A 24,177-nucleotide genomic window follows, 5' to 3' on the forward strand; every position below is an offset into this window, starting at 1 on the left:
CCCCTTGGTGAGCACCTGGAGGTGCTCATTAAAAGGGGGGCTTCTGTCATGGATCTGCCTCACCTAGTCTTGGATTTCCTGGTCCTGAGGCAGAGCCATGACAAAGTCTTTGGTTATGTGTGGAGAGAAACATATTATTGTCCTTTTGACAATAATATGCGTTCTCTCCAGTGTCTCGTCATTGGCCCCGCCCCTCTCATTTACTGTATTGTTTTCCGGCCGTGTTTGATTACCCTCACCTGCCCCTTGTCGTTATCCTTCGTTTGTCTTCCCTATTTAATGCCCTCATGTTTCTTTGTCTTGTGCTCTTGGATTACGTGCGTTGTGTATGTGCTTGTGAAGTGTACCTCGTCGTTTGCTGTGCCTAGTTAGTTACCTTGTCTTGTTTGCTTTTTTTGGTTTTCCTTTCCCTGCCCCTGGATGTTGTGTCGTGAGTTTGTTTTGTTATTTTTCTAGTTTTGCCCCATCGTGGGAAGTCTTTTATTTGTATCCTTGTTTTGTTTCCGTGTCCGTTTTTCCCCATTGTGGGTTTTTTGTTTTGAATTATTAAAGTCTTGTTTTGTTAACCCCTTCACGCCTGCCTGCATTTGGGTTCTTCCGCCATGAGATCATGACAGGGTGAGAAAGGACAAAATAAACCAAAAGTATGAACAGCCACAATAAATGGTACCTTTCAGCAATTCGAACAATTTACACCATACAGTACAAAAGCTCAACATCAGACAAGTTTCCCCACACAAAATTCATTCTCAATTTCAATGTTTAAGTTGACATGAGAACACTTTCAGGTTTCAAGATGCATAAATTCACAGACATTTTAACCAGTAGCTTCAGAAAATGAGCATGTAAGAATTCAGATTCAAGTTCAAATTAATGTCCATGACCCGGTTAAAAAATTAATATTCATGTGATCAATTGTTAATGTTCAGGTGATCAATTGTTAATGTTCATGTTCATGTCCCTGTTCGGGTGCAGAGTAGAGGCCCTATTTGTTTTAACTTTCAGGTTCACGTTCGGTACATGTCACTTCTGAAAGTAATTAAAGTTTAGTTCGGGCGCCAGACAAGATTAAACCCAAGATAACTCACAGTAGGAGTAAAAAACCCCTGTTACATATGAAGAAAAACAGGACAAAGATCGTAAATTTAACCATTCTTTATCTAGCATTCAAAAAAAATGTTTACAATAATAATGTTGAGCATAATCAAACACTTGTCATCAAAACGTAATTACTTCATAACATGAACTCATTTCCAACATATTCGGCCAGAACATAAATGTAAGGTTCAAACAAACCAACCAAACAAAAATATAAGGGAATAGGGAGTAATGGCGGGCATATGGCAGGGAGGAAAACCCTGGGTATGAGTGGGTAGTGATTCATCTGCTTTGAAGGGTAGGTTTATGTCGCTTTGTCTGCTCACCACTTGCGTTTAGAGGTAGGCAGCTCCGTTTTCCCGGCCCCAGGCACTCGGTCTCCGAAACACAGTGAAGGGCTTTATGTAAATCAATCCACTTTCCAGCATGTGGCCCGTTTGGTAAAACTTGGCTTCCAGCACGGCACTTCTGGTAGCATTTGCGTGTAGGCACAGGAACGTTTGGTAACAGTCTTTAGTCGGCACAGGCGTGTTTAGTAACATGCTGCTTGACGGAGAGACAGACTACAGCATTGGTGAGTTTAGGCCGCTTACCAGCGCCAGGCGTGATTCATCTCACACTGCACTTGGGTGCTCGAAGACACGGTGAACAGCTTTGGTGAGTTAGTCTGCTTAACAGCGCATTGCATTTTTTCTTCTCACACTGCACCTTTACGACACTCCTGCACTCGTTACTGCTTCTGTGCACTCAGACCATCATGACTCTACCAGTGACACTCTTTTATATAATTATTTTATTTTCTCTGCCTCGTGGGTTCTTGCTTTATATGCGGTTAGACACGCCCATCCACTTCCAGTTTCCATTACAACACAGATTGGAAGGAATTTAAGAAAGGAAGGTCCGGAATTTCCGCACCGTCACAGATGAAATACCTTCTTTCAGGAAAGCATTAATATGGGATCAGTAAAGTTTCTCTGTTTCAGGTGAGTGTGCTAGTTCCACTGTGTTACCTGCTCTTCTGGGCTCTGTTGCTGGGCTTTAGTCTACACTCGGAGCCGTTGGTGTGTGGAGTCGGGCTGGTCATTATGCTTACTGGAGTCCCTGTCTATTTCCTGGGGGTTTACTGGAAAGACAAACCAAAATGCATATATGACTTCATTGGTAAGTGATTATATATTTACAGTGAACATATTCAAACTAGATTCAAATGCCAGTACTTGCAAGTGGCATTTGGGTAGTTTTAAATTTGGTATTTGTTTTGAAAATGTAAAGGTGGCTATAGATAATAAATGTACAAAAAAAAAACTGTGTGCACATAATTGCAAGAAAACAAGACCAATCTACATACATACATACTGTACGTCATGCATTAGGCAGGATTATGGACCGGGTCAGTGGGGCCAGTATTTCAGGGGACCCAAACCCTCGCAACTCAAGACTGCCAAAGACACGAGGGCCCTGAGTAAATACAGTGAGACTTGAAAACAAGGGCCACTAGAGCCCCTGACAACATGTTTAGCCTTTCTAACCTGTTTAGCCAAACCACCCTAATTGCTTAAAGCTGCAATCTGTAACTTTTTGGTTAAAAACAAACAAACAAAAAATCTACTTTGAAAATCTGCGCCTAGTGAACTAAATGCCAGTCTGACATCATTTGATTTCAAACCATGTAAAGATTTTAAAGTAATCTGCAATTTTGTTTCAAACAAAGATGGCAATAGAGAGGAAAGATTACGGATTGCAGCATAGGACACAAGTGTGCCAAATTTGAATCTTGTTAAAAATAGACAGCACAATTTAAGCTACATTATTTACGAACATTATATACTGTATTTAAATGGAGACTTGCAAGCACTGCAGTAAATGTCCATACATGGGCAAAATGAAATTATCGTTTTTAATATATCATTAAAAAACGTATTGTAAAAATGTATTATATTGTAATTTATAGTTTTATTTAATTTAAATATTTTTTTATTCAGTTTATCAAACTAAATCATCACACATGTAATTTCTGTTACAGAATGGGCTACTTACCTGGGTCAAAGAGTATTTTTCGTTGTTTTTCCACAATTCGATCCCATTGAAGTCATACCAGAATGGACTGATAAAACTTCTGCCACAAGCAAGGCTTCAGGACCTTTTTGAAATTGTGTTATTTTAATTTGCCTGTATATTCACTTAATATGGCATTGTAGCCGTATAGTAAAAAATGAATTCAAATGAATACAGACTCAGTTATTTCAGTGTGAATCATGTTTGCACGAGTGGCTATTTATGAAGGTTTATGTAGGCCTAGTGCAGTTTCAGTTATTGTGGATTTTATCTTTACATGGCTTCATTTTTATAGGTTCCTTTAGGACCAGAACATTCAATTTTTTACATGTGTGTGTGTCACGGATAGCGTGGAAGGAACCCAAATGCAGGCAGGAGTGAAGGGGTTAACACCAAAGATTTTTATTCTTTAACAAAAAACACAAAACAAAACACCCACGATGGGGCAAACCAACAAAACTAGATACTAACGCTGACAGGACAAATATAAACTAAGACAGGGTAAAAGAACAACACTATACAAACGCTAACTAACAGACTTACACAAACTTGACTTGACTTGACTTGACTTGGGACTTTAGACAGCAAAAGGACACTGGCACAGACAGGAACAAGCACAACGATCGAGAACAGGACAATGAAACATGAGGGCATTTTAAAGGGAGACAAACAAAGGAAGATAATGAGGGGCAGGTGAGAAACATAAGGCACGGCAGGGAAGCAATACAGGAAATGAGAGGAGCGGGGCCAATGACAAGACACGAGAAAGAACATGAGATGTAAAAACGTAAACAACTCATGGCCTTCTCACATAGAACCTAAGGGCTCTGTCCTGATCCTTCCACACGCCTAGAAATTCATGAACAAGAAGGCAGGACCGTGACAGTGTGTTGATACATGTACAATAGCTCCTTTGTATAATACTTTACCTATGAGGTCTTGTCAACAGCTTAACAATTTAAGTACCATACCTCACAAATTTAAATACTTGTGAAATGTTTTAACAATCTTTTCACTATTCACAATTTTGGTCTGCAGCTTAATGTTACATCGAGGTATTATACTGCTGTTATACATCCATAAATTCTTCTTTTATATTCTTACAGATTAAGAGGTTCCTAAATGCATTGCCCAAAATGGGGATGACAAGTGAGTTAGGATCATTTATTTTTTTTATTTTAAGTTAAAGAGCTGGGTATGGATATGAGAAATAACATATCATATGAGAAGTAAGTTTCTGAGGACCAATGAAAATTATATGGAAAAAGACAAAATACACCACGTGCAATCTCTGAATAATATAGATTTAAAGGAATAGTTGACTTAAAAATAAATCAGTCATAATTTATAATATACTGTTACTGTGTCTTTAAGAATGCATATGACTTTCCTTCCTTCCTGGTGGGTTTTCCTATAAAATGAGTCGTTTAGCAGGTTCTCCAAGCTGTTTTCCTATGCAATGGAGGTGACCAAGGCTATCAAGAGTTTTAAGGCAAGATTTTTAGTACAAAGTAGATGTGATATGACTTAAGAGACTTGGAGTGTATGCGTCAGTTGTACGAGTGTTGATACATTTTTTTTTTGACAGCCACTAGGAAAGACATTCTCCATTCTTTTTGTTTTTGTTTCCCACAGAAGCAATAAAGTCATAAAGGTTTGGGCTAATATAAGGGTGAGTATATGATGGCAGAATGCTCATGAGTTCATGATTTTGCGATGACTTCTTTATTCAGTTTCACTTCTTAGGGAGTTTTGTCTTCTTTGTAAAGGTGTTTTCTACATTTACATTCAAGCATTCGGCAGACACCACTATCCAATGTAACATACAGGTCATTCAAGGTTTACATTTAATCAGTTCCCTGAGAATCACAAAGGGCCATTCCTACTATTCGGTGACATTTCAGAGTAGTAACACCATAAAAAATGCTAAAATTGTAATGATTTTATCGTTTCAGTTGAATGAGGGCTTATTAAACTACTTGTAGGCCTATAAGAAAAATATACCGGTCCAGCTCATGATGACTGATGGTGTAGTCATTTTTACCAGGCCAAATGTACCCCCTGTTGCAAGATATTCTCATCTCTTTTTAAGCATTTAGAATTAATAGATAATGTAATATTTACATTTTGTAAGGGCTAAAGTTTTTAAAGTTTCCCTCACTTTACCCTGTAACTGTATTTCAACAAAGTATTACTAAACAAGTATCATCTAAAAAAGCCATATGTAACATTGTAATTTTAATGCATTTCATGTACTGTACTATAAAAAGGGACTTTAAAAAGTCAAATTTTCAGTGACTTCATTTTGCCAATTTATTCCCTGCAAGTAACCAGAAAAACATAATATATGTTGATTTTATTTAATTAATATAAAAACTACAAGGTGAGCAGGATGGACACATGAGAAACTGGGTGGACCCATGTATCAGGTTGGACAATAACAAGAGTTATTTTATGCTAAACTTTAGCATGTTTATCAACAATATTTCTCAAGATTGCAAAATTGTTCTTTCCTCTATAAATAAGCATAACAGAGAGGACATGTACCACATCACTGAACTGAAAAGTTGAAGAAAAGCAGATAAAAGAGTGATACTTACTCTGCTTCTTGTAAATGATTTACCTCAAATTGCATGCTACTTCCTGAGAATTACAGTGTCTCACAGAAGTGAGTACACCCCTCACATTTTTGTAAATATTTTATTATATCTTTTCATGTGACAACACTGAAATGAAACATTGCTACAATGTAAAGTAGTGAGTGTACAACTTGTATAACAGTGTAAATTTGCTGTCCTCTCAAAATAACTCAACACACAGCCATTAATGTCTAAACCGCTGGCAACAAAAGTGAGTTCACCCCTAAGTGAAAATGTCCAAATTGGGCCAAATTAGTCATTTTCCCTCCCCGGTGTCATGTGATTCTTTAGTGTTACAAGGTCTCGAGTGTGAATGGGGAGCAGGTGTGTTAAATGTGTATCAAAGAACAATCTGAGGATCTGAAAAAAAGAATTGTTGCTCTACATAAAGATGGCCTAGGCTATAAGAAGATTGCCAAGACCCTGAAACTGAGCTGCAGCACGGTGGCCAAGTCCATACAACGTGTCATGATTCTGCCTCATCATGTCATGTCTTTCTTGGTCTGGTGGCAGCATCATGACAGAGCCTCATGTTTTGTGTGGAGAGAGACATGTTATTGTTGGTTCTGACATAACATGCGCTCTCTCTGGTCTCGTCTTTGACCCTCGTTTGGTCCTCGTTTCCTCGTTTAGCTTCCCATCAGTGTTTCATTCCAGACACCTGTCCCTTGTTAATTATCCTTTGTTAGTCCCCCTATTGTGTTTGCTGTCCAGTGCTGGTTTGTTTGATATCTTCCCCAATGACCTTGTCTGTCTAGTTCCTGCCCAGTCCCTGAAAGTAAGCCTTGTTTGTGTTAGTTTTTAGTTTTTGTTTTGCCCCCTTGCAGGAAGTGTTTGTTTTGCTGTTTTATGCTACCTTTGGTTCTTTGTTTATTTTCTTGTTTGCCCCCTCGTGGGTTTTTGTTTTATTAATAAAGTACTTTTCTGTTAAACCTTTAACTGTCTGCGTCTGGGTTCTGCACATACCGTGACACAGCGGTTTAACAGGACAGGTTCCCCTCAGAACAGGCCTCGCCATGGTCAACCAAAGAAGCTGAGTGCATGTGCTCAGCGTTATATCCAGAGGTTGTCTTTCGGAAATAGACGTATGAGTGCTGCCAGCATTGCTGCAGAGGTTGAAGGGGGGGTCAGCCTGTCAGTGCTCCGACCATATGCCACACACTGCATCAAATTGGTCTGCATGGCTGTCGTCCCAGAAGGAAGCCTCTTCTAAAGATGATGCACAAGAAAGCCCGCAAACAGTTTGCTGAAGACAAGCAGACTAAGGACATGGATTACTGGAACCATGTCCTGTGGTCTGATGAGACAACTTCAAGTCAAGATAAACTTATTTGGTTCAGATGGTGTCAAGTGTGTGTGGCGGCAACCAGGTGAGGAGTACAAAGACAAGTGTGTCTTGCCTACAGTCAAGCATGGTGGTGGGAGTGTCATGGCCGGGGGATGCATGAGTGCTGCAGGCACTGGGGAGCTACAGTTCATTGAGGGAACCATGAATGCCAACATCTACTATGACATACTGAAGCAGAGCATGATCCCCTCTCTTCGGAGACTGGGCCGCAGGGCAGTATTCCAACATGATAATGACCCCAAAAGAAGCTGAGGGTAAAGGAGATGGACTGGCCAAGCATGTCTCCAAGCCTAAACCCTATTGAGCATCTGTGGGGCATCCTCAGACGGAAGGTGGAGGAGTGCAAGGTCTCTAACATCCACCAGCTCTGTGATGTCATCATGGAGGAGTGGAAGAGGACTCCAGTGGTAACCTGTGAAGCTCTGGTGAACTCCATGCCCAAGAGGGTTAAGGCAGTGCTGGAAAATAATGGTGGCCACACAAAATATTGACACTTTGCGCCCAATTTGGACATTTTCACTTAGGGGTTTACTCACTTTTGTTGCCAGCGGTTTAGACATTAACGGCTTTGTGTTCAGTTATTTTGAGGAGACAGCAAATTTACACTGTTATATGTCATGGCTCTGCTTCATTTAGTCATGTTTTTCTTGGTCCTGTAGCAGAGTCATGACAAAGCCTTTGGTTATGTGTGGAGAGAAACATATTATTGTCCTTTTGACAATAATATACGTTCTCTCCAGTGTCTCGTCATTGGCCCCGCCCCTCTCGTTTCCTTGTTACCTTTCCCTGAGTGTTTGATTACCCACACCTGCCCTGTGTCGTTATCCCTCGTTTGTGTTCCCTTTATATACCCTCATGTTTCATTGTCCTGTGTTCGGTCATTGTGTGTGGTGTGCTAGTGTTCGTTTTGACATGTCTCTGATACAGAGAGTATTGTTTTGCCTGTGTTCGTTAGTCAAGTAAGTCAAGTCCAGTAAGCGTAGTTATTTGTCTAGTGTTTGTATTCATCTAGTTAGTCTGTGTTCTTGTTGTCTACTTGATTATTTCCTTTGTCATTATTGTTTTACCCCCTCGTGGGCCTTTGTTTTGTGTTTTATATTTTATTATTAAAGTCTGTTGTCCAACGCTGCCTGCAATTGGGTTCTTCTCCTCAAGTCCGTGACAGTTATACAAGCTGTACCCTCACTACTTTGTTTCATTTCAGTGTTGTCACATGAAAAGATATAATAAAATATTTACAAAAATGTGAGGGGTGTACTCACTTCTGTGAGAAACTGTATGTGAAATATGAAATTGAGCATCTGTGGGGCATCCTCAAACGGAAGGTAAGTTTATCTTGGTCTCATCAGACCACAGGACATGGCAACGAGGGGGCGTTGTCAGAGGGATTACATTAGAGTTACGGGTGGGCGTTCATCTAAGGGACACACATTTATTTAAAGTTTTTAACTTTAAACACTAACCTGTCCAATTTCCTTGGTTGAAAATCCCACATTTTAAATAACAACAAAATCAGCACACCGAAGTGGTATTATACCGAAGTGGTATAAAATTGGACAGGTTAGTGTTCCAGTTGCTAGTTGGTAGAGCATTGTGTTGGACATACAAAGGTTGCCATTACTGTTCGGTGCCATTTAGATTTAGATTCAATTTATTGTCATTGCACATGTACAAGTACAAGGCAACGAAATGTGACCTCTGCATTTAACCCATCCAGAGAGTAGTGAACACACATACACCCGGAGCAGTGGGCAGCTATCACTGCAGCGCCCGGGGAGCAAGTAGGGGTAAAGTGTCTTGCTCAAGGGCACCTCAGTTGTTACCCGCCGGCCCTGGGAATCGAACCGGCAACCTTCTGGTCATGAGTCCGACTCTCTAACCATTAACCATCATCTCTCTGCTGTAAGTCTCTCCAACCGAAAACTGCCTAGGGTTCTTCCTATGAAACATGGAAGTCACGCGTGCATATAGCCCATTAATTGCGCTGAGTTGCTACGAGAGGTGGCCAGGGATAAAAGACTTTCATTGAGTCAAGGCTCTTTCTCTCTCACGAGTTTACCTTTTTCCAATTTTTTATACCAAATTCCCACGCTTACGTTTTGTTTTTCCCCTAGACATCAATTTATTTTTTATTGTTTAATTTCCTATTATGCTAATACATTGGTTTATTGTTTACAAACTTGTGGTTCTCTGTCGAGAACAGTTCATTCGACATTGCGTCAGAACCTGACGGTACGGGGGTATCCTCCAATCACTACCTCCTAAAGCCTTATTGCACAACGCCAGTGCATTCCAAACTGTACTGGGCCAATGACACTCAAGACGGCGCTGGGAGGCAGAGCCACCTCCGCTATAATAAGCAGTGGAGTTCTTATACATATTACGGACAACACTACGATGGTTTCGTATATAAATCGCCAGGGGGCCGTGCGTTCCAGACCTCTGTTCAGGCTGGCGGAGGATTGCCATCTGCTCTCGTTATGGGCAGCTCATGACCCTGGGAGACTGAATTGTGGTGCGGACATGCTGTCAAGGAACGGAGTTCCTCAAGGAGAGTGAATCATCTGTCAGTGGAGCTGATCTGGAAACGGTTCTGGAAGGCGGAGGTTCTTCTTGCTGACGTGCTCTCCCCTAGGAGGAGATGCGTTATAGCTGCCATGGCCGAGTGCCAACAAATACTCTTTTCCCCCGATAAAGATTTTGCCACTGGTGTTGGGCAAAATCAGAGAGGAGAGGGAGACGTTAACCCTTGTCGCTGACCTGCTCTCTCACGCGAAAGGCACGATATGGCACCCCAACCCCGAACAGTGGAAACTGCACGCGTGAAGGGTTTCCGGGAACCGGTAGCATCAGTGGTACTGCCGCAACGTGTAATGGATACACTCACGCAGTCGCAAGCTCCTATCAGGCGCCTGTACTCCCTAAAATGGGCAGTGTTTGCTCAATGGTGTGAAGAGAATGAACGCGACCTGGTGAACTGTCCCGTGTCTGACATTCTGACGTTTTTACAGTACCGTTTAGATGTTGGTGGCATGTCGTCCATATTAAAGGTATACGTGGCTGCTATTTCAGCTTTTCATGCGAGAATAGAAGGACGCTCAGTGGGCAGGCACGACTTGGTGGTGAGATTTTTGAGGGGAGCGAGGCGGCTTAAGCCCCACCACCGTGCCAACCTGGGACTTGGCTTTGGTCCTCAGAGTGCTGATGCTCCCTCCGTTTGAGCCGCTGTTGGTGGCAAGTTTCATGTAGCCCTGGCTTCAGCCAAGCGCATAGGGGATTTACAGGCGACTGTGAGTGATATTACTCTATTATATGCTGCCTTATCGCTGGGGAAACCTTCACTCGTTGGGCATGTTTGGTTTTATATTATACCATGCATGTTAGACTGGTATTTTACTTATTTGTTGCCCTAGTCAGCACGGTAATATGTGTGGTCTATAGTTAAGATTGTGTATCATGTGCTTCACTGTATCGTCATGATGCTTCTCTGTCTGCTCTGCTTAGGCCGAGCCACTTTCGTTGCTCACGCGGAGCTATTCTATACAATCCCCCATAGTGTCAGCTTCTGACCCAATGTCATAGTGAACCTTTCTAGAAACGGGAACGAGACATTGCGTCAGGGGACGCACTCACAGCTCAAGCGGCAGTACTCGTTCAGTCGAGGATTCTGAGTTAAGGCGCGGCCACACCTGTCTCTTTGCTCCATTGACTTCCATTCATACGCATGCGAACGCGACAGACCGGAAACGCTTCTGCTGCAAAGTTCTGCGTTCCAAGGTTCAAGTTTGGTGAACTCTGACCTGCGAATTCGCATCACGTGAAGACATGCGACCAGATGGATTCGTCACGGCGAGACCTTTCACTCCTCAGGGGGTGACCCTCCTGCATTCTTGCACTATCGTGCTCCCCACCCATATTCGCAGCTGCCTACGACAAATATTTGCATGCTCAAACTCCAATCTGACCAGGGCTTTATGTCGCTCAGACGGCTCTTATTATAGATTCAAGATTCAAAGAAGCTCTATTGGCATGATAAAACAAATTTTACATTGCCAAAGCACAGGAAAATTACAGTAAATATAAACATTCTGCACAAATACAGGTTAAGATAAAAATAAAATAAAAGTATATAAGTATCTATCTATACTGTACATATCAATATAAAGAGAAAAAGAGCAAAGTATTGGTGAAAGTTCTCAGTGAGGGTGACAGGATCATGTCATATAGTGTCAGTTTGTGTGTGTTGTGTCAGTGTTTTGTTGTGTTGTGCTGGTTGTTCTTTTGTCGTGGCAGGACTTGACATATCTTGCAGCCAGGTTTGAGCTTATTGAGTTTTCTCCCAGTATGTATGAAATCTTTTCCTTTTGTTGAAACTGGTTAAAGTCTTTATGGAAGTTTGTAAACTGTGGGAAGAATGTTTCTGTGATGTGTGTATAGTTTGGACACGAATGACTCCTTTAATTTGTCCTTTTATAACACTGGCGATTTTGCTGTGCACCTGAGTCATTCGCCGGAAGTACGTGTTTTTCTTTGTCTTTTGTGTGTTATAAGTTTCCCATGCATGTATTAGACACGTGAAATTGCAAAAATTTAAGCGTTGGAACAAAAGATGTATTTTATCTAGAAGCGAATGCTCACCCAGACCTGCCTGAAACGCCTCGTGTAACCACACCCCCACAACTTGACGTCAGCTCGTGGAGTGATTTGACTAAAACCACCCAAATCTACACGCAAGTAATGTGGGCGGTCTTGTAAATCTCATTGTACCGCCGCTGGAGCAGCCATGTCATTTTCAACCTCAGTGGGAATTTTATTACAGTTTTCACATTTGCACCTACACATAAAAGGTAAAATAATAAAAGTATGTTTTTAAATTGTGTTATAATTCGTTATGATTTCATTACACTGACGCCAAATCTTTATAACGTCGTATATAAAAGGTAAAACAGTTAGCTATGGTTTTAAACTATTTAAAGTAGTTTTTTAATAAAAACTTAACAATCCTTAACATCCTGCTCGAGTCGCGCTAGCAAAGTTAATGCATCGGCATGATTTTCATTCTCCGGATCAGATTCGGGCTCGAATTGATAGGGAAGTGTGATGCCATTTTATCACCTGTCATTAGCTTTGAAATCTGATGTTCCGAATATGGTAAGAGGCGTCACATTTCCGTCACACAATTCCACCAATCACTACGCAGTAGTGAACTGGCCAATCATAGCACACCTCGCTTTTCAGAGCGAAGAGCTTTGTAAAATATCCTCACGTTTCAGAGAGGCGGGGCTAAAATGAGGTACAAACATGCACGGTATATGGAAAATACAGCGTTTTTTAACCTTAAATCGTGTATACACATTGTAATACATCTAAAGCAAACAATAATATTCGTTTTAGCCGCGGAAAATGACCTCTTTAACACTCACAGTGTATATATAATCCACACTATCGAAGTGTGGATTATATATACACTGTGAGAGTTGTCATCATCAATTGGCCGGCTCCTGGCCACTAGAGGTCCCCATCGGACTTTATTAGATCTCTGGACTTTATTATTGTTTGCGCCTGTGCCTCGTTTCTGTGAGCGTATTTATACCTCCAGTGATCCTCAGTAACTCGCACTAAGATTACACGTTACAGCCCGTTTGTGGCCCTGTGATTTTTGCTCATCTACCGATTCACGGACTACCTCTTTGTGGAGTTACCTTTTTTTGAGGATTACCGGATTTTGTGGACTACCTTTTTGGATTTACCGTTTGTGGAGTTACCTTTTGTGGATTACCTGATTTTGTGGCCAAATTTTTGGATTTACCCTTTGTGGAGTTACCTTTCGTGGATTACCTGAGTTTGTGGACTACCTTTTTGGAGTTTTTTTTATTAAATACTTATTCAAGCACTGTCGTGTCTGCCTCACAATCCGGATTCAAACTACTTTACCTGTGGCTCGGTTGAGAGTGTAACGGATTTACCCACCGGAGACTCCAGTTCGAGATCTGGCCCTAACAAGTTAATTTGACCTTTTTTAACACTGACGATTTTGCTGTGTGAGTGTAGAATTTTATAGCTCTTTTTTGTATTTTAATTATTAGAGGATATAGTCCTAATTCTGCTCTGCAGACGTTGTTTGGAGTTTTTCGAAAGTGTGCAGGGTGTCTAGATGTTGCTGTAGACCCTCTTTTGTGGGTGATGTTGTGATTATTTTTGCTGTGAAGAATCACTCTCAAAGCTGTGAGTTCCATTGCCAAAGGAAGACTTTAATATCAAAGATACAAAGCCGAGTTGCCTGCAGAACAACTGCTCAACTCTGGTTGGGGGAAAACCTTTATACTGTCCTTACGCCCACGCACACACACCTAAATTATCGGGGGTTACTATTATAATTTGAAACAGATGTCTGACCTCAGCATTCCTAGCTGGTGAGGGGGGTTAATAACAAGGACTCTGGTATTTACGACTAGGGATGAACTAACAAAGGACTCTGGTATTTATGACTAGAGATGAACTAACAAAGACCAGACCTTATGTAGAGATAAACTTCTAATAGTAAAAATGGGTAAATGATTCCGTTATACTTTGGTCAAATAAAATCTTCAACATTTCCCCCTTTGAGACGGTTACATCTCATTTGACTGGTTTTATTCAGAGAATTGCTTCATAACTCGGTTTTCTTGATTAACCATCTAATGACTAACTAGTCACAATTTCTCATTACCAATAACCATTTATGTAACATTTCTCTGAAGTGTATCAGAACCAAACCTCTTTTTCCACCATTGACTAGGAGAAAGTAAAAGATCCTGATAACAACAAAAGATTACAGTTAAGAAAAATAAACTTGTTCTAAGCATGTGCGTGCAATTGGTTCTGCTCTTGCCTGTGGTTGTCACAGTTATGTAGAATATATAGTACATAACAATTAGGGATGGGCACGAGTACTCGATTACTCGAGTACTCGAACGCGACAGCGACGATCGATAGTGAAAACGATGATCGATTGGGGGTTTAAATACAGTTTTTAATGATTTTCTTTCTTTCTGATTGGTTATGCTGGCATTTCGGGTTGTGCCCAGAAATTTGATTGTTGCGTTGCGAGAGTTTGCGGTCCAGAGTCAAGTCCGGAGCACAGAAGGGCATATTGAAAGCGCACAGCGATGCTTGGTTTCACTTTGATAAACCTGACGAAAATACAGTCTAGTGAAAAATGTACGGCGCCAAGCAGCATACAAAACATACAAATCTACTACAAGTTTGATCCGTTATCATCTTACACTCTGTCTAACGTTACACCGCACGCGAGCGGCGCGATGCAACATGGCGAAAGCAAAAAGAAACTGGACGTTTGTTGCGTCTCTTTGCGCTGCATCCAGTGTGCACAGAATTTCTGTTTGTTGTATTCGCGCGTTTTCAATCCATTCCCATGGAAGCTGAGCTCGCGTTGCGCTCGCGGAGCAAAGCGAGTATTCCTCTTCTCCGCGAGCGCCACGTGAACGTGCGCTGAAGTTCATAAGAAATTGAATGGATTAAAAACGCTCACCCTGCTCCGCACCAGTATATTTGCAGACAAAATGTCAGGTGAGACCACTACTATCAGACACACTTGTCAGACGAGCATAAGAGACTTTACCGTCAGACACTGACAGACAGAAATGTGACAGGGCAGAGATGACGTTTCATCTCACGCTGATATTTCTTTTAAATGTTTACTTTGTTTTCAAAAACATTGATTGTTAGATTATTAAAAATTCACTGTGTCGATTTAATTATTTACTCAATCTTATAGTTTTATGAACATACATTTTCGTATCAGTGTTGTAATTAAAATATTTTCATTGTCACCATGGTATGGGGGACACGCCCCGCCCCCTCTAATGCCCCGCCCCCAATTAATCGAGTACTCGTTTTTCAAACCTGTCCAGTACTCATATGATCAGAAATGCCCATCCCTAATAACAATTAAATAAAAGTAAAACAAAATAAACAAAATGAGAAACAGAAATAAGAGTAAGAATGACTATTAAACAAAATGAAGATAAATAAAAAATGCTTTTTAAACTAAATAAAATATGCATAATATGAAAATTATGTTACTAATACATGTTTTAAGCACTCATTAATTCATTAGAGGTATTTGAAATTTCATCTAGCCCTTGCAAATTCAATACTGTGTTGTAAAGCAAATCTTGATAACATTCTTGTTGAGTCAGATTCATTTTCTCATCATCATGATACCTTAACATTTCCATTTGTTTAACAGTGGCTTTGATAATTAGGGATTTTAATAAAGGTAATGCACAGCAAAATAATAATCTTCCAATGCCAATTGTCACTCCCAAAAGTATTCATAATTTGGCTAACCATGCTCCCCATGATCCTATCTTTAAATTAAACCAATGCCATATTTTTTCATCCCTTACAGCATTAGTTGCCAATTATATTTGTAATTCTTTTAATTTTGTCATGTCGTTTGCAAATATTGCCATTCATACTATGGATTACTTTGTGCCGTTTTCCACAAAATGTTCAGTTCAGTTTTTTGTTCATACGTAATGCTATTTTCCTCCATATTAATTAAGGGAGGTGGAGTGATGGTGTGGCTGAGAGTCTGTGTTATGGGCAGCGGTGGTGTTGACTGTAGCTTGAACTTGCAGCAAATATATGATGATCAAGCATGTTCTCCTTGTTTTGTTCGGTTCGTTGTGCCACACTTAGCACCTCATTGCTTTGCCTTTTGATATTCTTATCCATCTATTCCAAGTTGGTTTTCTCCTGTTCTTGTTTTTTTCTTTGGGAACTTTTGTGCCTGGTTAAATGATGCCAGGTGTTGCTTCCTTTTACTTGGATGGCCGTTGGAGTAGCTGTCACTACTTTGAAGCTCCCTCTCTCCTGGATTCGTTTCACTTCCTCCTGGATACCCTAAGTACATGTGATCCCCTGGGACAATTGGACATGTGGTCTCAGTCTCCTCACACGTCTCCTCAAAAGTCTCCTTTCTCTTCTCCTGCACAAACAAAGCTTATAGATTGCAGTTAGTTTTCTCATATATGATCTCAATTCCATTTGTAATTGTTCTAATGGGAGTCCTTTGTATGGGCCTCTGCTGCATGGCACTGGCATATGTCGACCTGTAAGCATTTCATGTGGTGTTAAATGCGTGTTTCTGTTAGTTTGCATGCGATATCTTATTAGTGCAAGAGGTAAAGAGTTTAGTATTTTCACATATCTTATTGAGCTTGGCCTTGATTTTCGCTTTAAATACAGGGAAAATTGAGTGTTACAATAATTATTTATTTCAATTAGTACTCCTGTTTTTACAAGCCCTTTAATAGTGTATAATTCGCACTGCATTCTTTCATCTCTGCAATATCTCCAGACTTTGCCTTTCCTTGCCTAACACAATCATGCCCTCATCACTTCCCCTTATGACTAACTAGTCACAATTTCTCATTACCAATAACCATTTATATATTTGCTTCTTTTGGTTTATCATTACTTCCTGGAGAGTTCCTAACAATAAAGTTCCACACAAAATGTTAATGTAGTTCTTGTCAGCAGAATGAAAATTAATGGGTTTACTGTTGGCTACCATTGGCTTTGTGCAGCTTTTTTCATCATCAGTTCTAGATCTGTTGTTTCCCAATTTTTCCCTACAATTAAGGATATACTGTATGTGGTACAGAATTTGCTACGCTGAACCATTTGTTTATAAATTAATTCTCAGTTATTTCCTTGTTTACCTAGTATGATTTGAATTTCTCAGGGGGTCCTCTATCATTGTACATTGGAATTCTGATTTCGGTAACTGTGCTGAGTTTCAGTGAATTTACCCCATTTATCAACTGCCTGCCTTACATCTTTCTCTATCTGTCTTATCCTGTATACATTTGCTTTTCGCACAGTGATCATCATTTGAGTTTCTTTCATGTTTATGTCTATATATACTTCTGTAGGACGCCAAATTTGAAGACCCAATTTACACAATACATCTCTTTCTAACAGATTAATAGGAGTCTGATTTGATATAAGGAAAGGTTGGTCACAAACCTGTTTATTTTTTATATATATATTTACACTGGGCTTTCCACATATCCTTTTTTTTTCTGTAATGGTTTTATTGGGCTTTGACCTGGACCTCAAAAGTCTACTATCACCTCTCCCTTTCACCCTCAGGCGGCTGTTTCATGGACTGGTGGGGGCAGTCTTTTCCGTTCAGGCTGTCCAATATCTCATTGTTCAGTCCATTTTCTTATTGAGCCTTGAATCACATGGTGCCAAAAACTCCTCTCAGATGTGCCATGGAGTTTAAGTCTCTGTTTTAATGTCTCTGGGCGTGTGTCTTTGGGTTTTCTCTTTCTCAAAGCTGTTCCCCCTTTTTTTCTTTTTGTGTCCTTAGGGTCCACTATGGCTTGAAATTCAGCATGCAGTGCTTACCTCATGTGCATCAAAATAGTCCCATTCATGTAATGAGAGTCCACATCTCTGTCAAGTTCCGATGTTAAAGTTTTCCCTTGTTTTGCTAATACCAATTGTGGCAGAAGGGGCGTGGTTCAGCGAAGTCTGCAGCGGGAGAGAGAGTGAGGAGAAGAGCGGTGATTGAGTGTGGCAGGCGAAAATCACGTACACCTGTGTCTCGTTCCAGCAAGTGGCGTGGGGAGAGATAAAAGCCACTGATGGAGAGTCGAGAGAGGGGAGAGATCGGGACTACTGCTGGTGAACAGGCGAGGAGAACGGACGAGAACCCGGAAGTGAGCCGGAGAAGGATTAAGCTGACCTTTGGGAAGCGAACAGATAAGATTGGCATGAGAGACGCCAGTGTGACTTTGTGTGTGTGTGCTGTGGAAATAAAAGGCTTCTGGCCAGCAGTAGTGATCCCTGATTCCAGCCTCTTCCTTCCTACTCTGTGTTATTCTTGTTACAGTGGTGCCGAAACCCGGGATGGAAGGAAGCAGGAGTGCCGCGGCCGGTGGGATGAATCCGCCGACCTCGCCGTTTGCGGAGGTGATTACGTCCCTCGCGGTCCTCCACCAGGAACAACACCGGGCCCTGTTACAGCTGCGGGAGGACCAGGACAGCCGGTTCCAGGCGATCCTGCGGGCTCAACAGGAGGACCGCGAGGCGTTCCGGAGCTGGATGCACCGGGGGGCTCAAGGGGGGGTACCAGCGGACCAGCCCCACCGATCCATCTGATACTGCAGAAGATGGGCCCACACGACGATCCTGAGGCGTTCCTGGAACTCTACGAGCGGACCGCCGAGTCGAGCGAATGGCCAAGGGACCAGTGGGCCCTCCGGTTGATACCCCTTCTCTCTGGGGAGGCGCAAGTGGCGGCCCAACAACTTCCCCCAGAGAGCCTCCTAGTGTATGCGGAGCTGAAGAAGGCGATCCTGCAGCGGGTCGGCCGGAGCCCAGAGCAACACCGCCAGCGCTTCCGGTCGCTGGGGTTGGCAGAAGCCGGTCGGCCCTACCTGCTAGCTCAGCAGCTCCGGGACTCCTGCCGGAAATGGCTGGTGGCTGAGGGAAGCGGCGTCGGGGACATCATCGACAAGGTGGTACTGGAACAATTCATCACCTGCCTGCCCCGGAAGACGGCGGGGTGGGTCCAGTGCCACCGGCCGGCGTCGCTGGACTCAGCCATCCAGTTGGCGGAGGATCACCTGGTCGCGTGCCCTGGAATCGGGGAGTCTCTCCCCGCGGTGTCTCTCTCCGCACCTCGCACCCTACCACCACCAACGAACCGGCCGGTACCCGCGCCTCGGACCCGGCTGCCTTTCCTAGGAAGAGGCCCTCCTCGGGGTCGAGGAGGGTATGGATCGGGACTGATGGAGGGGGGGAGCGCTATGTCTACGCGTCCTTCCGCCGTGGAGGCCACAGATACCGCCCCGACTGTATCGGTCTCCCCACGCCAGCCGTCTGTCACACCCACTGCCGCCAGGGCGGCGGGAAGGTCTAGGCCGGCCTGTTGGCGTTGCGGGGATCCGGATCACTTCATCGATCGGTGTCCAGTGATGGAGGTGGGGACTTTGATCCGGGTCCCTGACACGCCGCGGGCTGCCCCTGGTCCGGCTGGACTGTACCAGATACCCGTGAGTATTGGGGGGGTACATACCAGGCGTTGGTGGATTCAGGTTGTAACCAGACCTCCATCCACCAAAATCTGGTTCGGCTCGCGACAGGGGGTAAGTGCAGCGAGGTTCAGGTGCGGTGTGTGCACGGGGATGTGGTAAAGTACCCTCTGTTGAGGCTGCCTATTAAATTTAGGGGGAAAAAGCATAGTGTGGAGGTGGCGGTTAATCCCCACCTCAGACATCCGCTAATTCTGGGGACGAATTGGCCGGCTTTTCCGAAATTGTTGGGACTACTTTGTGCGGATGTCTCTTGGGTAAAGAAGAAGCCCGGTAGGCGAGGGTGCGTGCACGCGGGCAGTGTGGAACCGGGTCCGTCGGCACCTGACTCGGGGGAGACGCGCGAGATCGAGAGGTTACTCCTCTCGGATCGGGATGATTTCCCCCTGGAGCAGGCCCAGGATGCGACGCTGAAACGGGCGTTTGAGCAGGTCGCATCCATTGACGGGCAGACGGTTCAGCCTGCACGTCCTCCCTCCTATCCGTATTTTGCTATCAGGAATAATCGGTTATATCGAGTGACCCAAGACACTCAGACAAAAGAGTATATAACCCAGCTATTGATTCCAAAGAGCCGTCGGGAAATGCCTTTCCAGGCGGCTCATAGTAACCCTATGGCAGGTCATTTAGGGCAGGGCAATACACTAAATCGTCTTATGGCCCGATTCTTTTGGCCGGGCATTCACGACAACGTGCGCAGGTGGTGCGCGTCTTGCCGCGAATGTCAGTTGGTGAACCCACCGGCCACCCCAAAAGCGCCCTTGCGCCCTCTTCCGTTGATGCAGGTCCCCTTCGATAGAATTGGTATGGACCTCATCGGGCCATTAGAGCGATCTGCACGAGGCTACCGTTTTGCATTGGTCCTGGTGGACTATGCAACACGGTACCCCGAGGCAGTGCCGCTCCGTAACATTTCTGCCAAGAGTGTGGCGGAGGCACTGTTTCGTATCATCTCCCGGGTGGGGATCCCCCGTGAGATCCTCACGGATCAAGGCACGGCGTTCATGTCACGTACGATACGCGAACTTTACGAGTTATTAGGCATTAAATCGATTCGCACCAGCGTCTTTCACCCACAAACGGACGGGCTCGTGGAACGATTTAATCGCACGTTGAAGACTATGATTCGTAAATTCGTACACGAGGACGCCAAGAATTGGGATAAGTGGTTAGAACCCCTCTTATTTGCAGTACGGGAGGTCCCCCAAGCCTCCACAGGGTTTTCCCCTTTCGAGCTTCTGTATGGGCGTCAACCCCGAGGGGTTCTCGATGTCCTGAAGGAGACTTGGGAGGACGGACCTTCATCGAGCAAAAACGAAATTCAGTATGTCTTGGACCTGAGAGCAAAACTTCAGACACTGGGGCGGCTATCTCTGGAGAATTTGCTACAGGCCCAGGACAAACAGAGCCGTCTGTATAACCGGGGTTCTAGCCTGAGAAAATTCACACCGGGAGAGAAAGTGCTTGTGTTGCTCCCAACGTCTTCCTCCAAATTACTTGCAAAGTGGCAAGGACCGTTCGAGGTCACACGGCGAGTTGGCGATCTCGATTATGAGGTTATCCGATCAGATAGGGGAGGGGCACGTCAAATCTACCACCTCAATCTCCTAAAAAAATGGAGCGAGGTGGAGGCAGTGATGATGGCGACGGTGGTGTCCGCGGAGGAGGATCTCGGGCCGGAGGCAAATGTAAAACCACAATCCATTGCCCTGGCCCCAGGGGGAGACCACCTCTCACCCTCGCAACTCACTGACCTGGCCCGCCTGCAGGCGGAGTTTGCCGACGTGTTCTCTTCCCTTCCGGGCCGGACGAACCTCATACAGCACCATATCGAAACCGAGGCTGGGGTAGTGGTGCGTAGTAGACCCTACCGGTTACCTGAACACAAAAAAAAGGTGGTTCAGGCAGAATTAGAGGCTATGTTAGACTTGGGAGTAATAGAAGAGTCCACCAGTGACTGGGCGAGCCCGATAGTTTTGGTGCCAAAAACGGACGGCTCGGTTAGGTTCTGTGTGGACTATCGTAAAGTTAACACCGTATCGAAATTCGATGCTTACCCGATGCCGCGAGTCGACGAATTGTTGGACCGGCTCGGTGCTGCTCATTTTTATTCGACACTGGATTTGACAAAAGGGTACTGGCAGATCCCCCTAACACCAGTATCCAAAGAAAAGACAGCCTTCACCACGCCGTTTGGTTTGCACCAATTCGTGACACTTCCGTTCGGTTTGTTCGGGGCTCCGGCCACCTTCCAGCGGCTCATGGATCGGGTCCTCCGGCCCCATGCGACATACGCCGCTGCCTATCTGGATGATATTATCATACACAGCAACGATTGGCAGCGGCATATGCTGCATCTGTGGGCGGTCCTGAGGTCGCTGAGGGAGGCCGGGCTCACGGCGAATCCAAAGAAGTGCGCAATTGGGCGGGTGGAGGTCAGGTATCTGGGCTTCCACTTGGGACACGGGCAGGTGCGTCCCCAAATTAATAAGACAGCAGCGATTGCAGCCTGCCCGAGGCCCAAGACCAAAAAGGAGGTGAGACAGTTCCTGGGGTTGGCGGGATATTATAGGAGGTTTGTACCTAAATATTCGGAGCTCACCAACCCGCTGACTGACCTCACTAAAAGGGAGGCACCAGACCCGGTCCAGTGGACGGAGCGGTGCCAGCAGGCCTTTAACCAAGTGAAGGCTGCTCTGTGCGGCGGGCCGCTCCTACATTCTCCTAACTTTTCTCTTCCTTTTTCTCTGCAGACCGACGCGTCGGACAGGGGGCTGGGTGCAGTCCTGTCCCAGGAGGTGGAGGGTGAGGAACGGCCGGTGCTGTACCTCAGCCGCAAGCTCTCCAAGAGGGAAGCGAGGTACAGCACCATTGAGAAGGAGTGTTTGGCCATCAGGTGGGCCGTCCTCACCCTCAGATATTACCTCTTGGGGCGAGAATTCACCCTCTGTTCGGACCACGCTCCTCTCCAGTGGCTCCACCGCATGAAGGATACCAACGCCCGGATCACCCGGTGGTATCTAGCCCTTCAACCTTTCAAATTCAAGGTGATCCACAGGGGCACAGATGGCTGTGGCTGACTTCCTCTCCAGGAGGGGGGGGAGGCTGCAGGCCGGATGGCTCCCCGGCCTGAGTCGGGCGGTGGGGGTATGTGGCAGAAGGGGCGTGGTTCAGCGAAGTCTGCAGCGGGAGAGAGAGTGAGGAGACGAGCGGTGATTGAGTGTGGCAGGCGAAAATCACGTACACCTGTGTCTCGTTCCAGCAAGTGGCGTGGGGAGAGATAGAAGCCACTGATGGAGAGTCGAGAGAGGGGAGAGATCGGGACTACTGCTGGTGAACACGCGAGGAGAACGGACGAGAACCCGGAAGTGAGCCGGAGAAGGATTAAGCTGACCTTTGGGAAGCGAACAGATAAGATTGGCGTGAGAGACGCCAGTGTGACTTTGTGTGTGTGTGCTGTGGAAATAAAAGGCTTCTGGCCAGCAGTAGTGATCCCTGATTCCAGCCTCTTCCTTCCTACTCTGTGTTATTCTTGTTACACCAATGTAACGAGGTTCAGTAATTCCGGAAGAAAGGAGTCAGGGTCGGCGTGGCTGGGAAAACCGAGGTAGGAGTTTATTAAATAACAAATCTTTAATGGTGCTGCTGCACCTCAACAAAAATGACACTCAACACTTCTTCAGTAAGCACTTGCAATATTCCAGTCCTGGACGCAACGTCTCAGCAGCTTTCTCTCACGGTTCCCAGCCGGTCTCTCTCATTCTCCTGTCTCCGGTTGACCGGCTTTTAACCGTCTCCTCACCAATTACTACAATGAGAAGCAGGTGTTTTTAATATGCGCTTGATCTGCTTACTCACCGTTCTTCTCCCGCCTCTCTCTCTCTGTGCAGACCGTGCCGAACCACGCCCCCCTTGCCACAACCACCTTAATCCAATTCCCAGCCTCTTCATGCATGTCAGGGAGGCGAGTAACCATTAGCCTCTCAAGGTCCAATGTGGCCCAGTACACACACGGTCTCTTTGTACTGTATCTTTACTTCAAAATAAAAGTTTCTCAGTCAGTGGTTTAAAATGATCTATATCCTGTGACACCTTCCTTCCTTCATCAAACGATGGCTCTTTTTCCCTTCCTCCCTCTGTCTCTCTGCCTGCTAGTGGTCTGCTTTTTCTTAATTATTCATGTCTTATCCACAAACTTTCTCCTTAATTTTCCTATTTAACTCTGGCCCTAATAACTTTTGCTTTTACTTTTATTTCCTATTCTATCCTTACTGTCTGCTTTTTGGTCTTGCATGGCCCCATCTGTCTTTCATCTCTTAACTCCAGAAACTTTTACAATTCCTGTGAGTATTGGAAATTTGACCTTCAAAGGTCACATAAGGAGTGGGGTCTGCACACACACCCTCTGACACACACATACACTTTCCTTTTGTGTTTCTTCTTGGATTATTTTTCTTGCCTGTTTAAGAAAAATTTGTCCTTCTTTCTTAAACAATGATAACACTTGTTCTTTTTCTCTTTTTTTCTGTTTTATTTTTATGGTTTTTACCCATATCTTAAATTTTGTGATTTTTTACCCCCCAATATTTCTATTTCTCCACACAAAGCCACATCAACGGAACCTTATTTTGGCCAGTTCGTGATCATGTTTTTGTTCTCTTCTGCCATTTTTTAGAGAGCGTCTTTACACAAGGGATATTTTAATCCCAATATTTCAACAAGCGTGGCTGCCATGACTTTTTATTACAAAAAACCTTAGCTTTTTAAATAGTTATTGCTTTTATTATTATTTTCTCTATCTCCTTTTCATCACAATCACTTTATAGTTTATTCTCTTATTTTCCCACTATTAACTCAACCAAATAGTAATTCCCCACAGATTCTCCAATTGTTCTTGAAAGGAGATTTACTTTCGAGCTCT

At 44.1% G+C, this 24,177-nt stretch overlaps 2 protein-coding genes across 2 annotated transcripts in view; both read left to right on the top strand.

Moving 5' to 3' along the window:
- Window positions 1-3,318, top strand: part of LOC130551698 (asc-type amino acid transporter 1-like) — a 16,624-nt gene extending 13,306 nt beyond the window's left edge. The window contains exons 6-7 of the mRNA XM_057329554.1: window positions 2,082-2,259; window positions 3,122-3,318. Coding sequence (XP_057185537.1) covers window positions 2,082-2,259; window positions 3,122-3,246 — 303 coding nt within the window. The 3' untranslated portion in view covers window positions 3,247-3,318. The remainder of the gene's footprint in view (window positions 1-2,081; window positions 2,260-3,121) is intronic.
- Window positions 3,319-17,868: 14,550 nt separating this feature from the next.
- LOC130551699 (myeloid zinc finger 1-like) lies at window positions 17,869-19,372 on the top strand. The gene is made up of 2 exons (XM_057329555.1): window positions 17,869-17,879; window positions 18,053-19,372. Exon 2 carries the CDS (start codon window positions 18,333-18,335, stop codon window positions 19,356-19,358), a length of 1,026 nt encoding a protein of 341 aa, XP_057185538.1. The 5' UTR covers window positions 17,869-17,879; window positions 18,053-18,332; the 3' UTR covers window positions 19,359-19,372.
- The last annotated feature ends 4,805 nt before the right edge of the window (window positions 19,373-24,177 follow it).

The sequence above is a fragment of the Triplophysa rosa genome, linkage group LG3 (genome assembly GCF_024868665.1).
Source record: "Triplophysa rosa linkage group LG3, Trosa_1v2, whole genome shotgun sequence".
Classification (NCBI taxonomy): domain Eukaryota; kingdom Metazoa; phylum Chordata; class Actinopteri; order Cypriniformes; family Nemacheilidae; genus Triplophysa; species Triplophysa rosa.

Excerpts from the sequence above, each read along its gene's own strand:
- LOC130551699 (XM_057329555.1), top strand. The coding sequence starts at position 18,333 with ATGGGCCCACACGACGATCCTGAGGCGTTCCTGGAACTCTACGAGCGG.